General features: G+C 42.9%; 1 protein-coding gene across 10 annotated transcripts in view; it reads right to left on the bottom strand.

The window, feature by feature from the left end:
- DENND1A (DENN domain containing 1A) overlaps positions 1-13,590 on the bottom strand; it is a 494,220-nt gene extending 480,630 nt beyond the window's left edge. For all 10 annotated transcript variants that reach the window (XM_045082368.1, XM_004757352.3, XM_004757349.3 and 7 more), the window contains exon 1: positions 13,351-13,590. Coding sequence is in view for 9 of the 10 variants with exons in the window: in XM_004757352.3 (XP_004757409.1) it covers positions 13,351-13,367 (17 nt within the window). In the remaining variant the exon portion in view is untranslated. The remainder of the gene's footprint in view (positions 1-13,350) is intronic.
- Between the last annotated feature and the right edge of the window lie 9,190 nt (positions 13,591-22,780).

Raw genomic sequence — 22,780 nt, forward strand, 5'->3', positions numbered from 1 at the left:
CGGAGGAAGCCAGCTAAAGACAGTAGGAAACTTTCTTCAAAGTTCTGGGGGCAAATTCTAGAGCCTAGAACTCCAGCAGCATACAAATTATCAACCGGGTTTGAGAAAGCAGACATTTTTCAGACATGGAAAAACTCAAATGCACCCTTTCTACAAGTCCACTGCTGTGACTGTCTCCTATAAGAACTGGAATATGGACTCCGGCAAATGAAATAACATAACACAGGGGCCAGGAAATAACGAAATAGGAGCATGATGAAGGGACATTCCAGGATTACAACAATGTAGCTAACTTTGCACAGATCAGAACAGGAAAGTAGGAGGAAGCCGTCAAGGTGGGGGGGGTGGAGAAAGCCTTAAGACTGCAAGTATTATTTTAAGTTTGGAAAAAATTAAGGATATGATAAAGCAAATAATGCAAGAGGTGAAAAGGATTAGAAATGCAGGGAGAAGGGGAAAATGAGACTAATATTTTAAAAAAATCAAAATCCAAATACAGCTCTTTCTTTTCCAGTCTCAAGCACTTTCTGAACGCAGGCAGCAATGCAGACATGGCAAAGTCCAAGAACCACACACCACACAGTACCAAATGGCACAAAATGGTATCCGTAAGCCCTAATCATAAAGATAGGTTAAGGAGGTAGAATCTAAGTTCCTAGGAACTTTAAACTTTTATCAAGAAATGCAAGAAGGCTCTAAAGAAGATGCAGACCAATAAAATAAAATTAAAGCCATCATCGAGGCTTTTGCCAAATTCAAGGCCCTAAAAGGCATGTCTCAAGTTTGAGAGACATGCCTCCCCTCCCCCCGTCCGGGTTTTGTTTTTGTTTTTGTTTTTTTTTGAAGAGACACATTTATTACAACACTGCCAGGGCACCAGGCTGTGCTGGTCTTGAGGCTACTAACAAGGTCAAAGTCAAAGCCAAGGCTCATGCTCCGAAAAGTGCCCCCATCCCCACAAAGTGTGCAAAGTAGAGCCTTCTGTCTGCCAACGTGAGGATGGAAGGACTCATGTGACATCTTGAGCTGCTATCTATACAGGGTGGGTGTCCCCTTGTGCTTTGTTGTGAAAATAATTACAAAACTAATCTATATATTAGAATATAGAATATAGCTTTTAATTCTGGATGGATTATAAGAAAAAAAGTTTATATGACCCTGATGTTAAGAACATTCTCCTTCAAATGGGATGGCACTACACCAAAAAGGAAGAAAAGGTTATTCCAGCACACTACTTGGCCTATGTTGAGCAGTATTTAAATACTTATAATAACACTTTTATTTAAAAACTCCGAATAACATTTAATTCTTAGACTTAACCTAAGGATAAATAAAGGACTTGGTTCTGGCCATGGATCAGAACTAAAACACCACATAAAAGTAAAAGTACAGCTTAGAGAAACTAGAAACAATAAGTATCCTTCCGTTAGAGAGTGGAGAATAATGAAACACTGTTGAAGGTTAATGGAATAAAAAGGGTTAAGTAACAATGTCAAAATAAAACCATTATAAGAATTAAAAATTAAAAAAAAAAAATTTAGAAATAACAGAGGCTCCTGGGTGGCTCAGTCAGTTAAGCATCTGCCATCAGCTCAAGTCATGATCCCAGGGTCCTGGGATGGAGCCCCACATGGGGCTCCCTGCTCAGTGGGGGGTTTGCTTCTCCCCCATCCTATGTACCTCCTCTGTATTTGCATTATCTCTCAAATAAAATATCTTTTAAAAATTAGAAATCATATAAATAATATATTAAAACTATATATTAGCATATATACCAATATATATAATACATATGTGTATATATATTTAAAAATATATAAAACCCTAGAAGAGACAAAGAATTACTATAAAGGCACGCATCATCTTTCACTTCAGGGAGTCAACAAATATTATCTAAAGTTATATTAAGTGAGATCTATCTAAGGGTTATGGGTTAACATTCTAGAAGAACTAGAAATAAAATTGTTAATACAGGTTCTTGGGGGGGATAGAGTATAGACTCAATGCTTCCCATCATCAGTGCTTACAAACTATTTTACCATGTGCATTATAACTTTGATTAAAACAATTTTAAAGTCTGACAAACACATTCCATTGGTGAAGCTGTAAGGTAACAGGCACTCTCATATGTGGGACTATGTACTGGCACAATCCCTGTGGTGGGGCATCGGACACTAGCAAAATCACATACAAGTTTGCTCTCTGATCCAGCAATTCCACCTCTAAAAATCTATCACAATGGTATAATGGTAAAAATATAGAAAGACACATTTATAAGAATATTCATTACAACACCATTTGTAATAACAACACTGGAAGCAATCTAAGAAGCCATCAGTATAAGATTGCTTGAATAACCCATAATCCATCCATCAGAGTACTAACTATGCTGTCCTTAAAGAGAAATGAGGATGCTCGCCAGACACTACGAGAAGTGATCTCTCTACAAACTATAAAATGAGAAAAGGGAAGGAGAGAAAAGTACATTCACCATTTACCTGAGAAAAGGTACTTCTATTGGTGTCACGGGAAATCAGCACTTTTGGGATGAGCACTAGGAGATTCAGATACAAGGGTGAGGAGGTTAAATGGAAATGCTATAGTCTTGAATTGGAAATATCAGTACAACAGTCTACCTTTAGCAAACACACACTTATTTCCTAGTGCTAACCCCTGGAAAACCCTGGAATAACGGCTGACCTAGTAGCAAAAAAACTAAACAAAAAGAGTCCCAAAACCCAGACTATAATCTCTAATACCAATTCCCACCAAAAGGAAGCAAGACTCCTTAGAGAAACAGAGGAATACAGGTCTGGAGCAGGAAAAATATAAGACAACCTCAGAACATCTTGTCCTACCAAAAGGCAAGGGAGCTATTTTAAAAACTACTGGGATCAGGATCCTGTCAAAAGGATTCTAGAAGCTAACGTGAAGAAGCTGTCACTAGACAAAGATAGGACAAATTAAACATCAGTGAGAACTATGGTAATTCAAATATAGTAAACAGGTTTAAATCTATGTGTTTAAGTCTTGGGGGAAAAATACAGTCATCTTTGGAAAATACCAGCAAACTCAGTTTGAATCAAATATTTAATCCTACTTTTCCTGGATGAACTGTACCTCACAGTAACCAAATAGCGGATATGGGCAAGTTTTCCTGTATAGACATACTGTGGCTAGTATGAAGAAATGATAATGTGAAAATCACCATTTTACAGGCCCTAATAAAAAGACAGAAAGAGACATAATCAGATATAATGTCCCTACTGATGAAAATAACTACACTACATTTTAAGTATTCTTGCCAAGAAAAGAACTTGAATCTGATCAAGTAACTAAATCTAACTACCAATTTGTAGGAAATAAAGGGGACAGGACATATTAAAGAGGATGCAATGTAAACTACATAGGACAAATAACACACCTCAATAAATAAATTGCAAGAAGGAAAAAAGACACTTACCAACCAACTGCAAAGTATGATCTTACTTGATTTAAGCAAATCAACACTAAAAATACACATGACTAGAAAACTCTGAACATATTTGATTATACAAAGGAATTTTTCTTTTTTAGGTGTGATGTCGTTGTTATGTTTTTAAAAAGAAAGTCTATCTTTTAGAGACACGTATGGCAATATTTAAGAATAAGATAGGACAGGACGACTGGGTGGTGCAGTCAGTTGAGCAACTGACTTGGTTTCGGCTCAGGTCATGATCTCAAGGTCCTGAGATGGAGCTCCAGGTCAGGCTCTGCGCTGCTTAGGATTCTCTCTCTCCTGCTCTAAAGATCTCCACTCTCGGGGCCTTAAGTGGGTTAAGCCTCTGCCTTCGGCTCAGGTCATGATCTCAGGGTCCTGGAATCAAGCCCCACATCGGGCTCTCTGCTCAGCAGAGAGCCTGCTTCCCCCTCTCTGCCTCTCTACCTACTTGCGATCTCTATCTCTATGTGTCAAATAAATAATCGACCTTAAAAAAAAAATCTCTACTCTCCCTCTCTCTGAAAACAAAAAGAACAAAAAAAGAATGAGATAGGATAGTCAGAATTCACTTCAAAATAATCCAAGTCTGGAGGACAGGAGGAGTTACAGTCAGTTATCTATAAATGGAACTAAATAAGCCATACATTAATAAGTGTTTTAACACTGATGGCCATTTGAGGGCTCATTGTACTATTCGCTCTACTTTTGTAGATGTTCAAAATTTCCCTTAAAAAAGTCTTAAGAATAATAATTTTAAGCACCCAGGAAAAAGAAATGAGAAGTTAGGTTAAAAAGACTAAAAGTGGGAATGCCTGGGTGGCTCAGTTCGTTAAATGTCCGACTCTTGGTTTCAGCCCAGGTCATGATCTCAGGTTGTGGCATCAAGCCCTGTATCAGGCTCTGTGCTCAGTGTGGGGGTCTGCTTCAGATTTCCTCTCCCATCCGCCCTAAATAAAATCTTAAAACAAAACAAAACAAAAACTAGAAATGAACAGTACCATCAACTAAACAAAGAAATATAAATGATGCAAATCTTATGTAGAACTGAATAAAAATTTTCAGATATTGTTTGAGAGGAGAGGCATCAAATGTTAAATACTATTGTTCTTACTCATATGCTCATCTTATCTATGTGGACTTTAAGCTTCTTTTCTCCAAGCCAGCAAAAGGAATAATTCTTTGCATATATGAGGATCACAGAACTTCAAATAAATTCAGTAAAATATACAACACATCACACCTAACATACTCACAAAGAAGCAAATACTTTCTCTGTGGCTTTAAAAAAAAAAAAAAAAAAAAAAAAAAGCTATAAAAAGGAACACTTGCTTTGACCTTGATTCCAGGGGTTCAAATAAGTGTGCCCATCCTCGCCAAGCAATGTTAATGACAGCTGCCATTCACTCCACAATCATTTCTCTGCTGAAGGTGAGATACAAAATTGCTTCTAATCCTTACAACAAACCTACAGGTCAATTTATCAGCTTCCTTCTACAAAAAAAAAAAAAAACCCGAGGCTGAGAAACTTGGGACTGGGACAGGGACTGCGTGTGTCTCCAAGGCCCACATCCCCCAGCTCCTCTCACACGCTGAGCACAAGAACTGTTTGCTTGGAGTCAAACAGCATCTTGCTCTAGACCGGTTTCCTTCCTCCTGTTTATTCAAACAGACTAGGCGAGATCAATGAAACATCCCTGAAACCTTTCCTGCGGCTCAAGTGAGTTCGAAAGTTTATTTTTTTTCTCTCTCTAAATCGAACGTGGACGGATTTCCCTTCAGCAACCTGGCTCAGCCCACTTTAAGTCTTACTCACCGGATGAAGTACACACATTCACCAAGGAGCCCTTAAAGATCTCCTTTCTCACTGTAGACTACAACGCCTTTTCCCAATGATAACTTTCCACTTTCCCTCAGAAAAAGCAAACACATTACATGACTGGCCCTCACCTTCCAAACACTCATTTATAACTTTGCTAACCTTGGCAAGTCATCTTTGATTCTTCTCTTGCCCCTTACATGTAATTTGTCACAAGTCCTGTCAATTCTACCTAAAATCTCTCCCCAATCTTTCCCTTTTCTTTCAACAACCAAAACCCCACTTCGGGCCTTGATCTTCTACAGCATAAACACAGGTCCATAAACCAGCGGTCTCCAGTTTTTTTCCATGCATCCCTTCCCATCAAAAAATTTGAGCATACATCTGATACACATATATTTCTAAACTGTGAGAATGTCTTCCTATACTTATATATCCAAAAACACAAAAACAGAAATTTTGACAATTAATATAAAAACAAATATAAATTCTAACATTTTTTTTCACACCCCAGTGGATCATCTTCTACAGGCCAGAGTTAGCATAGTCCTATACTAATGCTGCCAGAGTGATCGTCCTAAAAACCCCAACCTGATCGTATTACATTCCCAACTCAAATCTTTCAGAGGCATCATGTTCCAGTGGCATAAGCTTACTTTTTTCAACTCCATCTCCTCTAGCCCTTATTCACATGTCCTGTATTTCTGCCATACCTGTCTTTTACACAGTTCCCTCTGCCTACAAATTCTTTATCTTTGACACCCATGGATTTCTATGTTAACAGTATCTCCAAGAAAAAAAAATACATTCTAAATACTGTAACCAATTTACAAAATGAACTTTGGGAATATACCCTATCTTTTCTATAGGAAGTCAAATATTTTAAACATACCTTTTGTTACTTCCTTTATATGGCTCCTTTTCAAGTCCCTAAATACTTGGAAAGAATGGGTATGGATTCCAATAAAAGTCAAGGAGACTAACTGTTTTTGTTTTCTTTGGTTTATTTTTCTTCCTTGTTTATCTTTCCATTTCCCAACAAAATCCTTTTAAGCAAAAAGGATGTTGTAAATCCAGAGATTAGTTCCCTCTAGGGCCAGGAAAAAGGCTGAGCCTTCGCAACCCACAATGAGAACTCCAGCCGGGAGCTTACACACAGATGTGACAGCCTGAGACACATTTTTCTACAACACCCCAGGTTTAACCTTCCCTGTTTCAACTTCCTAGCTGCTGTGCAAAGCCCTCCACGTTGACTGCAATGGCTAAGATTAGAATGGAGTTGCACCAATACACTATCCAGAAAAGTCATGAAAATTCAAGTGACTGGCTTTGGGCACTAATAATGGGGAGATCAGTCTCCCACAAGATTCTCATTCCACCACCCCAAGTTTTTGTATGGTCTTCCACGGGGACTGGCAGGGGAACACCACATGGTGAGAGGAAAGAGAAGAGGCAGTAGTTGGGGGCAGGAGAGGGGGTTAGGTAAACCCCTAGATGAAGGACATCACGTTTCAACTTCTGGTCTTATCCCACAGTAGGGAGACAGGTCAACTCTGCTACGTAACAGGCCTTACAAAACAAGCAAGTCTGTGGTGCATTTTGGTAATGGGATCCTATGATGAGCAGTCCAAAGATAGGACTGAAAAAGAGCTATCCTAAGAAGCCAAAGCTGCTTTTCTATACCAGAAAACAATGCAAAGGGGTTATCCCACTCCCAAGTCTCCCTCCCGGAATGCCTCCTCCCTTAATCAAGTCTCACCTTTCTTTCAGTTCAAGTTTCAACATCTTCTGAGAAACTTCTCAGTCTACTGTGATTTTTTTGTTTTCTACACTATCATTTGGGCCAAATCAAAACCACAATGAGGTACCACTTTACACAAAGTGGTACAATTGCTTTGGAAAACAGTTTTACGGTTTCTTAAACAGAGTTACCATATGATCCGGCAATTCCACTCCTAGGTATATACCCAAGAGAAATAGAAAACATATGTCCACACAAAATGTTCAGAGCAACATTATTCATAACAGTGAAAAAGTGGAAACAACCCAAATACCTAACAACTGATGAATAGATGAACAAAATGTGGTTTTATCTATACAATGAAATATTATTCACCAATTAAAAAGTAATGAAATATTTATATGCTGTAACAGAAATAAACTTCAGGACCACAATATTAAGTGGAAGACAAAGGATTATATATTGTATGATTCCATTTACATTAAATGCCCAGAATAAATCTACAGCAACTATAAGCAGATTAGTGACTGCTCAGGGTTGAGAAGGTTCGGGGAATGGGAAGTGAATGCTAATGGGTACAAGGTTACTTTCGGGGGGTGATGAAATGTTCTTAAATTGGATATAGTAGTGATTGATCCCACTTTTGTGAGTATGCTAAAAATCGCTTAACTATATATTTAAAAAAATAAATCTTACAGTATGTTAATTACACCTTAAGTTGTTTTCTAACTGCCATGGCCTACAAAGCCCTACTCAGCCCCCCGTCTGTATGTCTGACCTTACCTCAAGACTCTGTCCCATCATTCACTACCCAAACCTCTGGCCTTCAAGCAGTTCCTGAAATGTATCTAAGGTTTTCTCACCTCGAGGCCTTTGTATATATATGCTCAACTCCAACTGAAATGAAGTCTTCCCCAGTCCCTTTACAGGACAAATGTTTTCTCATGCTCAAAGTCTCCACTCAAATGTCAGCTCTACAGTAAACCTGTTCTAAAACAGGACAGCCGCCCCTGCATTCTCCCTCGGCATTCCTTTCCTTTCTAGCACATCCACGTGGCTTTATGGGAATTGATATTATTTTTAACCTGTTGGGTCCACCAGACTCTAAGCTCCATGAGAGCAGGAACATGTGTTATTTAGCCTAATTCTGAATGTCTAACACAATTCCTGGCATGTGCCTAAAAGTGGTAATTAACAATTTTATTTCCCTAATATGCCACATCTTCACACGTACCGCTTCTCCCTCTATTGAGACTACTGCCGCCGCCACCACCACTCCCCTCTGCTACCACTCTTGCCCTTTTCACACCTGTACTCATCTCTCCTGTCTCAGCTAAAACACCTTTTTTTTTTTTTTAAGATTTTTATTTATTTATTTGACAGACAGAGATCACAAGTAGGCAGAGAGGCAGGCAGAGGGAAAGCTGGGGAAAACAGGCTCCCTGCTGAGCAGAGAGCCCGATGTGGGACTCGATCCCAGGACCCCGGGATCACGACCATGAGCTGAAGGCAGAGGCTTTAACCCACTGAGCCACCCAGGCGCCCCTAAAACACCTTCTTGATGAAGCCTGCTTTCCTTGCTTGAGCCGTCCTGGGAAAACAGTCTCTCCATTTCCTTACCTATTCAGGACTAGCTGCACCTCCACCATAGCACTGATTAGAGTGTATCATACTTGGGTTTTTATTGGTGGGGAGGGGACCTGGAGGGAGTTTATTTTGTTTTGCATTTCTGTCCTGCTACAGAGAGTTTGGGAAACCTTAAAGTGAAGAAAAACCTTTTCATTTTTGTGTCCCTAGCACACAGCCCACTAGCAGGCACATGATACTAATCATGACAATACCAGTTTAATGACTAATATTTTTTGAGGGCTCAAGATGTGCTTCGCACCCTTAGTTCTACAGTGAGCAAGTGAATGAATAAATGGATACATTTCTTGGTCACAAACCTCAAAGAGGTCACAGTCTGACAGGGACAGAAGACAGGTATGTTGGCTAATGCAGAATTAATACCACCACAAGGCCAAATGAACTGCCCTGTCCAGTCTCTATGGCTTCAAATCTTAAAGTATGCTCTTCTCTGCATCCATAAATGTCAGGTTTCCTCAAACTCACTTAGAATACTTCCTTCGATTACTTAAAATCCACTTCCTGCCTTTGGTGCCTGGAAACAATTTCTAGGATGTCACCACAAGCAATATTAAACTGCCACACAGTTTCCTGCTGTATGTCTGCATTATCAGTTAAATTGCTTCATATTAACCACATTCTAGTCCACTGGGATCACTCAAACACTAAATAAGATTTAAACCTACCTGTCGAAGATTGCCAGTTTCCACTGCTCCTTTTATCCCTCTAGATAAAGGTCTGCTCAGGTTTAAAGTTCAGGAGCTTTCCAGGGTGCTACCTGCACACTGGTGACCTTTTCTTTCCCTGCCAAGTAGGTGCTTGGTTTGAAGCTAGACAATGTTCGTTTAGATGAACATGAACTAAAAAAAAAAAAAAGCACTCTTTAGAAAAAGTAAGTAATTGGGCACCCGAGTGGCTCAGTTGGTTAAGCATCTGCCTTTGGCTCAGGATGTGGTTCCGGTGTCCCGGGACTGATTCCTGCATTGAGCTCCCTGCTCCCTGGGGAGCCTGCTTCTCCCTCTGCCTCTCTCTGTGTCTCTCATGAATAAATACACAAAATCTCTTTAAAAAAAAAAAAAAGAAGAAAAGAAAAGAAAAAAGTATTTCTCTGCACAGACCAGGGCAATTAACTTAAAAACATAAAACCTCTTTCTTCTCAAGAGTACAGATAGCAAATTGTTCTTATAACTCTATGTAAACTCACCTTGGAGCCTCAGTCAGGATCTTCAGATCCTACCACACTTCTTAAATCATTCCATAAACTCTTCCTAAACAATTTTGTATGTCAGGTACCAGGTCTGACACAGGGAACTCAAGGACAAATAAGATAGTCCTGCTCTCAAGAAGTTTACTCTCCAGGGGCACCTGGGTGGCTCAGTGGGTTGAGCCTCTGCCTTCAGCTCGGGTCGTGGTCCCAGGGTCCTGGGATCAAGCCCCACATCGGGCTCTCTGCTCAGCAGGGAGCCTGCTTCCCTCTCTCTCTCTGTGTCTGCCTCTCTGCCTACTTGTGATCTGTCTGTCAAATAAATAAATAAATAATCTTTAAAAAAAAAAAAAAAAGAACTTTACTCTCCAGTTTAATATGGAAGATGGTCAAGGAACTGAATTTGGTGCTAGAACAGTGATAAACACAAGGGGCCACAGAAACATACAAGGGGCACATGGCCTAGGATGAAGAAGGAGTGCACAGATGAGGGTTACCTGCTCTAGGCTGAAAAGAAGACCCACAGATGAGGAGCACCGGGCCTAGGCTAGGGGTGGTTGCACAGATGAGGGCAGCTGGCTGAGCTGGGAGGGGCTGAGAGTGCAGAGCCAGGATCAGGACAGGCTTCCTGGTGACAGCAACCAATCTTAGGCAAATAAACTCCCTTTCTCTCATGAAAAATGTGGTCGGTGGCACCTCTATCATTGGACAGTTGTGGGGATTTGATTAAATGGTTCACAAAAAGCAGTACCACCACGCCTGACACAGAGATTATGCTCAACCGGCCTTAGCTTGAAGTCTGATCAAGCACTATAACTCAACACCTGTGCTAGCAATGCAACCACTTTATTACTAATCATACAACAGACACGAGCTGTACAATTACACAGTATTGTTTTAATCAAATTTTATTTCATAAGAGAATGTTAAGTCCTGCTCTTCACATTAACAGTCTAATTCCTTGATCAAAACTTTCTTCACTTCTTAAAACGTACCATTTCTGACATTTCTGGCATAAAATATATGGGTTTTCTTGTTTTTTGATAGAGAAAGTATAAAAGAGAACTAACAATTGCTGAATTTTTAATACAGGCCCAGCAATCATGTTGATACAGCATTTATTGCTCATTATGACTCTGCGACATAGTCCTCCCCATTATACCCTCAAGGAAACTGAGGGTGAAAGAGGTAGTTTGTGTGAAGTTCCAGTCAGTACACAAAAGAGCTGGAATTTGAACCAGCTCTGATTCCACATCATCAGTCTGACTGGGCCACATAGCATCAGAGATAAGAGGAAACACTGGCGGCCATAGTGCTCTCCTATTGAGGGGCCCCAGAGTGCTGTGTTCCACCCCCACCCCAATACACACACACACACACACACACACACACGGCTGTCCCTACACAACAGAGCCTACACACTTAGATTTCAACTCTTTAGTTCAATACCTTGAGCTAATTCTGTTCTTTCCTTTCAGGGTAGAATAGTTAGTGACCAAAGTTCTGTTTCCTCCAAAGACTAGGGGGCAGCATCTACGTAGATGGTCCCTAGCCACCTGTCCATCCCCATTCCTAGCTGTGGACAGAAATCAACAGTCACCATAAATCACAACTATTTTTCATAACTTCTCCTCATGTTCTCTTTCAGTCCCACCACAAATAAAGCAAACATATTTCCCAAGCCTAAGCTTTTATCTCAGAGCAAGGTAGTTTGAAGATCAAAAAAGCTATTCTTTACACTAATTTCACACCTCAGTAAGTTCCTTCACCCAAGTAACAGTAATGGGTTCCACAAAACACACCTGAGAAATGTATGTTAACCTGCAACCTTCGAAAGCAAGACAGAGACCTTAGGTCTAGGCAATTGACCTTCCACTGGTTGGATTTTCATGCTGGTTCTGACACGGACAGCCGTATGTCAATCAGGCAAGTTTCTGAACGTCTCTGTAACAAAGGTAAGCATCCTCACAAGCATACTCCGCGACTGTAAGGTGGCTTTTGGAAAGTGTTTCTAAGTGCTATTGAAATTCAAGTTTACAACTCTTTCTTAGAATCAGGAGCTAAACTTGGAGTACCTCCTTAATCCCAATGCTTTACAAACTATGTCTTTTTACCTCCCAACCCTCTTAAGCTGTTGTTTGGAGCACACTTCTCTCTCCCCTTGTTTCCACAAAATCAAGAATGAACAGGGTGCTCATCCGACTGTTCCATTTTCATTATCATAAGTGAACTTTTCTAGCTTCATTTAGTGGATGTCTCGGGCCTGCCGCTGCACATATGAGCCAATAGTGAATGAGGAGCCTAAGCCAGTCAAGGGACTACCAAGGATGGGCAGGGGCCACGCTGCATGGACATCGGCTGGACATGAGAGACATTTGAATAATTATTAGAGTTTGTCCTCAGGGCCCTTCCCCTTTCAAACTTCCCCAGCATTATTCTCAAAGTGCTGAAATAAACACATTCCACAGACTTTCTTGTAAGCAGGTTTAAAGTGTCCTATGAAAGCCGTTTAGGGAAAAGCCTATACTGTCAACTTTGTTTTTAAGTGCCCTTCAACAATTCTATTACTCACAGAGAAAAGTGAACATTTGTTAGTGATTAGAGATAAGGCATCTCATGTTCTGGAGCTGAGGAAGGGAGAGGCCCAAAAAGGACCTGACGGGAAGGGGAGATAGAGTCTAAAGCAACACACCCAAACTGGACTGCATAAAAGTTGCACTTTCCAAAGTCAACTTCTAGGTCTAGAAGCAAGGCAACAATGTTTCAATGGGTCCTGAAGTTTGATGTATCAACAACATCCCCAGAAAACGAATCCCCCACCGAGGACCCCAGGTGAATGAATGAGGGAATTTGCCAGACTGGATTTACAAAGCCTCTCCAGCCACTATCAAGATCAGGTGCTCAATTACGACACAGAGGCATCTTTCTTCATAGCCTTTGGCCCTTGCTGTGTGGCGACTTTCACAGATAAGAGGTAAAGGAGGAAAGAGAAAGGGGCCTTCCTCCTCAGTCCATCCAGACCTTAAATCCAGGAGTGGCCCCTCCGAGGACCTCAGGCGACTTTCTGTGGGGACCGCAGGCCGTAAGCAGACCTCTCAGGACCTGCCCAACTCTCAGGGGCGCCCCAAACACACCCATTTGGGGAGTTGCTTCCGGAGATTTCCCACCCTCCCCCCCAACAGTTGTGTGAGCGTTTTCAGAGGTTCTGTTATCCCGGGAAGGGGGCCACCTTGGAATCTCTGCGACGCCCGCCCTCAGGTGAGGAGGGGACACCTGACCACCAGAGCCTTTCCACCCCGCGCGCTCCCCGCCCCCGCGCCTCCCTGGATCGCCATGGCAACCGTCCCCCTCCCCGCGTGACGCCGGCACGCGGGGCGCCCCTCAGGCCCCGGCAACAAGTCCCCCCGCGCCGCCCGCGGCCTGCAGCCCTCTCCCGGCCTCGCCGCCCCGCGCCCGGCCCGGCTCCGCCCGGCCGCACTCACTTGATCCTGGAGCCCATGGTCCCCGGGCCTCCTCATGGGCCCGCGGGCCCCGCTCGGCGCTGCGCTGCAAGCCCGCCCGCCCGCGGCCGACCGGCCTCCCTCCGGCGCTCTCCCCGCCCCTTCCTCCCTTCCCTCAGGCTGGGCCCGCCCGCTCGAGGCTCGCTCCCTCGTCGCCGCCGCCGCCGCCTCCCGGGGTTAATGTACTCGCTCCAGCCCGGCGAACGCCATGGTCGCCGGCCCGCGTACCCGGCGCGCACCGCCCCCTCCGCCTCTCACACCGCCGCCTCCTTCTGCCCGCGCCGCTGCCGCCGCCATCCGCGGGGGCTGCCGGGAAGTGTAGTCCGCTCGCGGGGGGGCGGGGCCGCCTGAGGGCTGTCGGGGACAGGAGCGGCTCTTCAGCACGGCGGGGGACTCGCGGAGCTGGGCGAGCCGTTTCCCCGAGGTCCCCCGAGGACTTCCACCCACCGTGTTCCCGTACCTCTTCCTACAGAGAGTGGGGAATACACCCTCATCCTATGGAGGCCCCCGAGCGCACCTGAAGAAACCTCCACCCGTTCCAACGTTATGAGTCCTCCCGCCCAGTAGCTTTGGCGTTCAGATGTCTCCCGCTCAGGCCTCCGGGAAAGCGCAAGTTTTCCCTTTTTTAAATGCCATCCATACCTTCCAGTAAGGAAGCCACTTATGTTAAGCCACTGTGGCTTAAGGGAGCCTCTTCTCTATCACACTACACACTTCCCCGGCATGGTGCTTGACAGAAGCCCCTTCCTCTTCCCTTAGGTCTTTCAGGAGAGGAGCACCTGGGTGGCTCTGTTGGGTAAGTGTCTGTCTTCGGCTGGAGTCATGATCTCCTGGTCCTGGGATGGAGCCCCACATCAGGCTTCCTGCTCAGCAGGGAGTCTGCTTCTCTCCCTCTCCCTCTGCCCCTCAGCACTGCTCATTCGCTCTCTCTGAAATAGACAAATAAAAACCTAAAAATAAATAAAAATAAAAATCTTTAAGGAGACCTCTCCTACCCACAGGAGCATCACCGCAGACTTCGTACTACCCTCTTAGTGGCTCTGTCCTGCCCTACCCTTGAGGACTTCTGCCTCACTATATAAGCCATTATGGGGGCTCCAATACAGACAGGACATGTCGTGGTAATAGTCCCTGATAGAGAGTAGTAACTCAAGGTGAATGAGCGAGTTTGAGTCAAGTATCAACCTGCTACCTGCCTCCACCCCTCCCTGGGGCTCACCTTCAGGAACACCCCAATATCATTTCCTCTAGGCCTGGGGGAATCACAAAGAAAGCAATAAAGAAGGCCGCCCTTAGGACCCACCATTCACTGAGTGAGTGAGTGTTATCCCTGAACCAGGCCCGGCTGGTTCTCTACTATTTCCCCTGCAGGGTTAGCACCACTCCTCACAACCATCTTGTGTGTGTCCACCTCCCACCCCAACACACATCAATTTCACAAAGAGGAAAGGTTACATAACTTGCAACTGCTGGAGCAGAGATTAGCTTCCAGGCGGAATAATTCCAAACACATGTGACATAGTTGCGCTGTAGGATGGCACCTTTGACCACAAGTCAGAAGACATAGTAGGTTCATGGTTCACTTTTGAAAATAATCCTTTCTTCTCCTTCTTCCTCTTCTTTCTTTTACAATTTTCTTTTTTTCTTTTTTTTTAAGTGTAGATTACTGGATCTTATGGTTCTACCCCAGTCTATTCCACCTTCATTGTGGAGTAGGATGTTGTCAGAGTGGGATGTTTTGTGGTTTTTGTTTTGTTTTGTTTAAGATTTTATTTATTTATTTGACAGACAGATCACAGGTAGGCAGAGAGGTAGGCAGAGAGAGAGAAGGAAGCAGGCTCCCTGCAGAGCAGAGAGCCTGATGTGGGGCTTGATCCCAGGACCCTGGGATCATGACCTGAGCTGAAGGCAGAGGCTTTAACCTACTGAGCCACCCAGGTGTCCCTCTTTTACAATTTTCTGTTCTAAAATGCCATTCGTTCCTTCTGCCATTTTAGTTCTTGTAAATTCCTAAGATGTCTCCCCACCCCTCAATCACTATAGTAACTAGTCCTAGGTCCCTGCTAAGCAGGTAGCAAAGAAAACAGGAACTGCCTCTTTTGGAGTTACATTCCATATAAAGGTAGTTTCTCTCCTTTGCCTGTGCCTTGAGATTATTGAAAGCAAAGAATGAACTTTATTGAATTAAAGCAAAAACATTGAAAATCCAAACCACCATTTTGAATTCCAAGTCTTTTGCACCCAGACACCAACACTGACTTATAAACACCCCCAGGAGCAAAGCTCTGCTAGACAGACAGGGCCTCTGTGGTGTTTATTCACCTTGTTTTCTATGAACCCTCTCCAAAGAACAGTTGTTATCAAGATCTTCCCTGGAATGAACAGCCAGTTCAAAAGCTCTGAGCAGGAGACTATAAATAAAACAAAGTTATTTGGTGGAGGGCAAAGCTGGCTCCTTTTCAAAGGAGGTTGTAGCCATCCTAGCCACAAAAATGTCTGGGTGCCTGCTGGGTGGTGTGTGCGTGCGTGCGTGCGTGCGCGTGTGTGTGTGTATGTGTGTGTGTTGGAGGGGGAGACTGGAGGTGGTTTTGGGGGGTTATCTATCTGTCCAGGTGGCCTCTGAGACTGCAGGGTGGTCTGGGGAGAGAGCATTGAGCTGGGAGTTAGGATACTGACTTCTAATGCTAACTGCACCACTGCCTAGCAAAGCAATTTAAAGGAAATGATTAGAAACTTGCCTGCTCCAGTTTCCTCCTCAGTAAAATGGCTAGAGAGGATGGGGAGGAGCTCACCTCATAAGAGAGGGTATAATGTAAGAGTTAAGAGCCCAGGATCGGGAGCCATACTTCATGGCTGAATCTCAACTCTACCTCTGACTAAGTGTGTGCCCTTGGGTAAGTTATTCACTCTCTGTGTGCCTCAGTTTCTCTGTCTGTAAAATGGAAATTATAGTCCTAGATCTTACTGAGTTGACATGGAACTTAAATGAGTACATGATACCTAAAAGTATTTAAACAGTGACCTGCTTATAGGAAGCATGCAAAAATTAACAGTAACTATTATATGCACAACTTAGCACAGTTTTGCTTTTCTTATTAATAGTAATAATCTTCATAATAAATAGTCTTGTACTTAGATTCAGGAGACCTGAGTTTCCAACCTAGAATGTAATTGTTTACATTGTGGGTCAGAATTTAGTTCAGCTGTAAATGATAGAAGCCTGAAAAAACAGTCACTGAAAAGGAAAAAAAAGAGTTTCTCTTTCACATAAGGTCTGGAGTTGAATGTTCCAGAGCTGGTATGGCAGTTCTGTAAATCATACCATAAGACTTGAAGGCACAAAAACAGGACAGGGAGGGTGATTTGGCTTTGTGATTATACCTGTCTTCTGTTTCCATCGGACTCTTTGGGGTTGGTGGCCCAGAATTCTATGTTATCGTGCTGTTATTCTCCCAATAAGCTTCTACCTTGTGGTCCAGAACAGCTGCTTGAACTCTAGCCTTCTAATCTGCAACCCAGCCAGCAGGAAGAAAGAGGGTCATGCCCAATCCCAACTGCTAATCTTTAAATACACTTCCCTGGAGTTCCTCACACCACTTCCACTTACGTTCTATTGGCCAGAACTTAGTTATACAACCACATCTCATTAAGGAAGTATAGCCCTTTTTTCAGAAGATCATGTGCATTGCTGAAGGGGGTCATTTCCCGGGAAGAAAGGGAGAAAAAAAGGGACACCTGGGGGCTCAGTGGGTTAAGCGTCTACCTTTGGCTCAGGTCATGATCCTAGAGTCCTGGGATTGAGTCCCACATGAGGTCCTTACTCAGCAGGGAGCTTGCTTCTGCCTCTGCCTGCCACTCGCCCTGTTTGTGCATGTGTGTGCTCTCTCTCCCCGACAAATAAATAAATAAAACCTTTTTTAAAAAAGAATGGGAGAAAAGATATTTTAAAACAACTGGCAGTCTCAGCCAAGCACCTTGGGCAAGCCGCTGTATTTCTCTGGGTCTCAGTCTCCCGAAATATAAAGTAAGAGAATCAGGCCAGATGATCCCTCTTCAAATCCCTTTTCAGGGGTACCTGGGTGGCTCAGTTGCTTTAGTGTCTGACTTTGGCTCGGGTCATGATCCCAGGCTCCTGGGATTACCCTGCCGGGGGCTCCCTGCTCAGTGGGGAGTCTGCTTCTCCCTCAGCCCCTCCCCCCTCAAATCAATAAATCCAACCTTTTTTAAAGAAGCCCTTTCCAGTTCTAAAATTCTATAATTCAGTTTTATAAACCTAGATGAATCAGATGTTATTCAAATAAAAGGAGACATCTCTGCCAAGTACATGGGATAATCAGTTGTTGGGATTGAAACCTTCCGGTGATGAGGAGGGGTTTAGGAACTTTGCCTTCTGGCCTGTTGTCAAAATAGGCTAAGCATACCTAGCCGATAAATAATCCCACAGTGTGTGCAATACCACCCGCGCAGACACTCATGCTCCTGTTTCCAAGCTTGCCCTTGCTCTCTGTACCTGTTTGGGTTTTTCTGCTTAGGATTTTGAGAGCTGTTACCTATTGAGGGAAGGATAGCAGCCCCAAAGATCTCTAATACCTCATTAACGATACTGTATGAAACAGCAGGACCCACAGGCCAGTGGTATGTTGTTCCTGGTCCACTTAGGCATGATCATATATATATATTTTTTAAAAATAGAGATAAAATTCAAATGTCATAAAAGTCATCATTTTAACATGTGCAAGTTAATGCTTGTAAATTTAGTCACAAAGTTGGACAACTATCATCACTACCTAACTTTGTAACACTTCATCACCCCAAAAAGAAACCCTGTATCCACTAGTGTTCACTCACCTTTTCTGTCCATCGCCCCTCCCCACCGCCTTGTACCCTGGCAACCATGTATCTTTCTGTCTCTATGCAATTGCCTATTCTGGATATTTCATATAAGAGGAAACACATGCTCATGTGGCCATTCTGCCTGCTTTCTTTCACTTATTATAACGTTTTCAAAGTTTATTCATGTCGTACCACCTGTCAGCACATCATTCTTTTTGACTACCGTGTAACACTCTATTGTGTGGATGGGCCACATTTTGTTGGTGGTAGATGCTTAGGTTGTTTCCATTTTTTGGCTGTGATGGATAATGTTGCTCTGATCATCCACATACAAGTTTTTGTGTGGAAGTACATTTATAATTCTCTTGGGCGTTGTGGTTATGTTCTTCGGAAAGAATCCACAGTTCATTAATAGGGGTGCTGCTGCCCTTACCCAAAAAAGGAGGAGTTATGTAATGAAATAAGTTTGGGATATGCAGAATCACATCAAGTCAGATAGGTTTGGGGCACCTGGGTGGCTCAGTATGGGTTAAGGCCTCTGCCTCTGGCTCAGGTCATGATCCTGGGGTTCTGGGATCGAGCTTCTCATTGGGCTCTCTGCTCAGCTGGGAACCTGCTCTGCCCCCCACCCTCTGCCTGCCTCTCGGCCTACTTGTGATATCTGTCAGGTAAATAGATAAAACCTTTAAAAAAAAAAAAAGTTAGATAGGTTTATTCCCCTGAGCATCTGATCGACATTTATGTAGCAAAGTGCCCCATAGATCTCCTTGGAAGAGAGCATACGCCTTCCCAGTAGTAAGTGAATGGACAGTGGAATCAAGCCTATCCAAGGCGCTCATGGAGTGAATTTGGAGAATGTTTCTTAGTTTTCTCATTTTAAAATATATTTTTTTAAGATTTTATTTATTTATTTGACAGAGAGAGATCACAAGTAGATGGAGAGGCAGGCAGAGAGAGAGAGAGAGGGAAGCAGGCCCCCCGATGAGAAGAGAGCCCGATGCGGGACTCGATCCCAGGACCCTGAGATCATGACCTGAGCCGAAGGCAGTGGCTCAACCCACTGAGCCACCCAGGCACCCAGTTTTCTCATTTTAAATAAGGGGATGATAATAGCCACCTCAAGAAGATGAAATGAAGACTGTAGGATTCCTGCTGTATACATTTAGAATTCAATAAGTGGAAATATTACTGTGCTAAATGTCAGATTGATAAAGACAGAAACCACATCAGGCTTATCCATATCTAAACCTCAACATCTAGTACAGAGCCTGGCAGGAAGGCAGGGATCAATAAAAATTTATTGAAGGAATAAATAAATGACCTCAAAACCCTCATTTTGAGCCTCCTCTCCTAGAAATAATAAGCCACAGAACATGGGATGCCCAGGTGACTCAGTCATTAGGTGTCAGCCTTCGACTCAGGTCACGATCCCAGGGTTCTGGGATCTAGCCCTGCATCAGGCTCCCTACTTAACAGGGGGACTCCTTCTCCCTCTCCCACTCCCCCTGCTTGTATCCCCTCTCTGTCAAATAAATAGATAAGATCTTTAAAAGAAAGTGAAAATCTTTAAAAAGAACAAATAAAATCTTTTTTTTTAAAAAATAAGTCGCGGAACAAGATTTGGGAAATGCTTTCTTCCTTAAATTTGAACTTATTGTATTAAATTAATAAATTTCTTTACCTTCTATGTTTTATATTTTCTTTTTATTTTTTAAAAGATTTCATTTCTTTATTTGACAGAGAGAGAGATCACAAGTAGGCAGGGAGGCAGGCAGAGAGAAAGCAGGCTCCCGGCTGAGCAGAAAGCCCAATGCAAGTCTCCATCCCAGAACCCTGAAATCAGGAGGCACCCAGGAGCCCCTATTTTCTTTTTAAACTTGTGATAAAACACACATAACATAAAAATTACCACTGTTGCCATGTTTAAATATACATTCAATGGCATTAACTGTATTCAGAATATTTTTCTACCATTGCCACCCTCCATCTCCAGAACTTTTTTCCAAATCTCCCCAAACTGAAACTCTGTACACATTAAGCAATTACTCCCCATTCTTCCCCCCCGCCAGCCCCTGGCAACCACCAGAGGCTTTCTGTTACTACGAGTCAGACTACTTTAGGAACCTCGTGTAAGTGGAATCATACAGTATTTATCCTTTTATGACTGGTTTACTTCATTTAGCATAATGTCCCCAAGGTTCATCCAGGTTTTATTTTGTTTTCTTTTGTTTAAGTGGGTCCCGTGCTTAACCCGGAGTTTGAACTCAGGACCCCAGGACCAAGAGTCCCATGCTCTACTAAGTCAGCCAGGTGCCCCAAGGTTCATCCTTGTTGAGGTATGTGTCACAACCTCCTTCCTTTCCACTGTATGTATACACTACATTTTGTCTCTCTGTTCATCTGTCCACGGACCCTCAGGTTGCTTCCACCTGTTTGGCTGTTATGAATAATGCTGCTATAAACATGGATGTAGAAATATTGCTTGAGTCCCTGCTTTCAGTTCTTTGGAGTATATACCCGGAAGTAGAATTGCCAGATCATAGGATAGTTCTATTTTTCATTGTCTGAGGAGCCGCTGTACTGTTCCATTATGGCCATGCTATTTTTTTTTTTTAAGATTTTATTTATTTGACAGACAGAGATCACAAGTAGGCAAAGAGGCAGGCAGAGAAAGAGGAAGAAGTGGGCTCCCTGCGGAGCAGAGAGCCTGATGCGGGGCTTGATCTCAGAACCCTGGGATCATGACCTGAGCTGAAGCAGAGGTTTTTTTTTTGTTTGTTTTTTTGGGTTTTTTTAAGATTTTTTATTTATTTATTTGACAGAGAGAGATCACAAGTAGGCAGAGAGGCAGGCAGAGAGAGAGAGGAGGAAGCAGGCTCCCTGCTGAGCAGAGAGCCCAATGTGGGACTCGATCCCAGGACCCCGAGATCATGACCTGAGCTGAAGGCAGCAGCTCAACCCACTGAGCCACCCAAGCACCCCTGAAGCAGAGGTTTTAACCCACTGAGCCACCCAGGCACCCCATGGCCATGCTATTTTACCTTCCATCAGCAGGCGGGAGAGTTCAAATTTCTCCACATCCTCACCAACACGTGCTGTTTCTATTTCTTCATAGTAGTCATCCTCATGGGTGTGAGGTGGTGTCTCATTGTGGTGTTGTTTGTTTGTTTGTTTTTAATTAATTTATTTCTTTGGCACAGAGAGAGAGAGAGCCTGAGCTGGGGGGAAGAGCAAGAAGAGAGGGAGAAGTGGGCTCCCTGATGTGAGACTCGATCCCAGGACCCTGGGATCAAGATCTGAGCTGAAGGCAGATGCTTAACTAACTGAGCAACCCAGGCATCCCCTCGTTATGGTTTTGATTTGCATTTCCTTAAAGATAGCGATGCTGAATATCCTTTTGTGCACTGGCTGGCCATGTGTGTATCTTCTTCAGAGAAACATCGATTCAAGTCCTTTGCTCATTTTTTAAATCAGGTTGTTTGTTGTGTTGGTATCATTGAGTTATAGGAGTTATTTATATATTATGGATTCTAACCTCTTGTCAGATGTGTGATTTGCAAATAGAGTCTCCTGTTCTGTGGATTGCCTTTTCACTCTGTTGATAGTATCCTTTGATGCAGAAAAATTTTAAATTGTGATGTAGTCCAATTTACCTATTTTTCCTTTTGTCGCATGTAGCTTTAGTGTCATATCCGAGAAATTATTTTCCAAACCAATGTCACAAAGCTTTCTCCTATGTTTTTTTCTATGAGTTTTATAGTTTCAGCTCTTACATCTAGGCCTTTGATCCATTTGAGTTCATTTTTATATATGATGTAAGGTAAAGTTCTTTACCTTCTTTTTTTTTTTTTTTTTAGAAATTTTATTTAATTTTTTGAGAGAGACAGCAAGCATGCATGTGAGTGGTAGGTGGGGGGAGGGGACAGAGGGAGAGGGAGAGGGAGAATCTTAAGCGTGAAGCCTGAGAGAAGGCTTGATCTCAAGATCCTAAGATCATGCATGACCTGAGCCAAAATCAAGAGTCAGAGGCTTAACCCCCTGCACCATCTAGCTATCCTAGGGTCTTTACCTTCTTTTGAGGGCTAAAGGTGCTTGAACCTGTCCTGTATCAGTAAGCTCAGCCAGAAGGCTCACCTGCTCTCTGATTATATGGTGCATTATCTTACTATAGTTTAATAATACTACCTTGTAAATACTTAATAGTTTATATCTTTCCAACTGCTCAGTAATCAGGGAGAACCATTGTCCTTGCTTGAGGATACACAGCTGGCTTCAGTAACTTCGCTGAGATGAAACAGCGAGAAAGTGGAGCCAGACCTCAGCTCAGTTGCCCTAGCTCCCACTTGTGGATTTATTTCTTAAGATACAGTGTTTTATCTTGCTGTGGTTTTCCTTCATTGATTAATTCATTAATTCATCAAATATATTATTTTTCTTAGTAGCATTAATAACTTAACATTGTTTAAATTTTTTTAAAAGACAAGAATAAATAGCGCACATAATCCCCTTGTAGGCCTTTCCTAGTTCTACATGGATGTGAAATGATATGCTTAAGTCTTTTCTTGTGGAACCTAAGAAT

The sequence above is a fragment of the Mustela putorius genome, unplaced genomic scaffold (assembly GCF_011764305.1).
Source record: "Mustela putorius furo isolate JIRA1106 unplaced genomic scaffold, ASM1176430v1.1 tig00000596_pilon_pilon_pilon, whole genome shotgun sequence".
Lineage (NCBI taxonomy): Eukaryota > Metazoa > Chordata > Mammalia > Carnivora > Mustelidae > Mustela > Mustela putorius.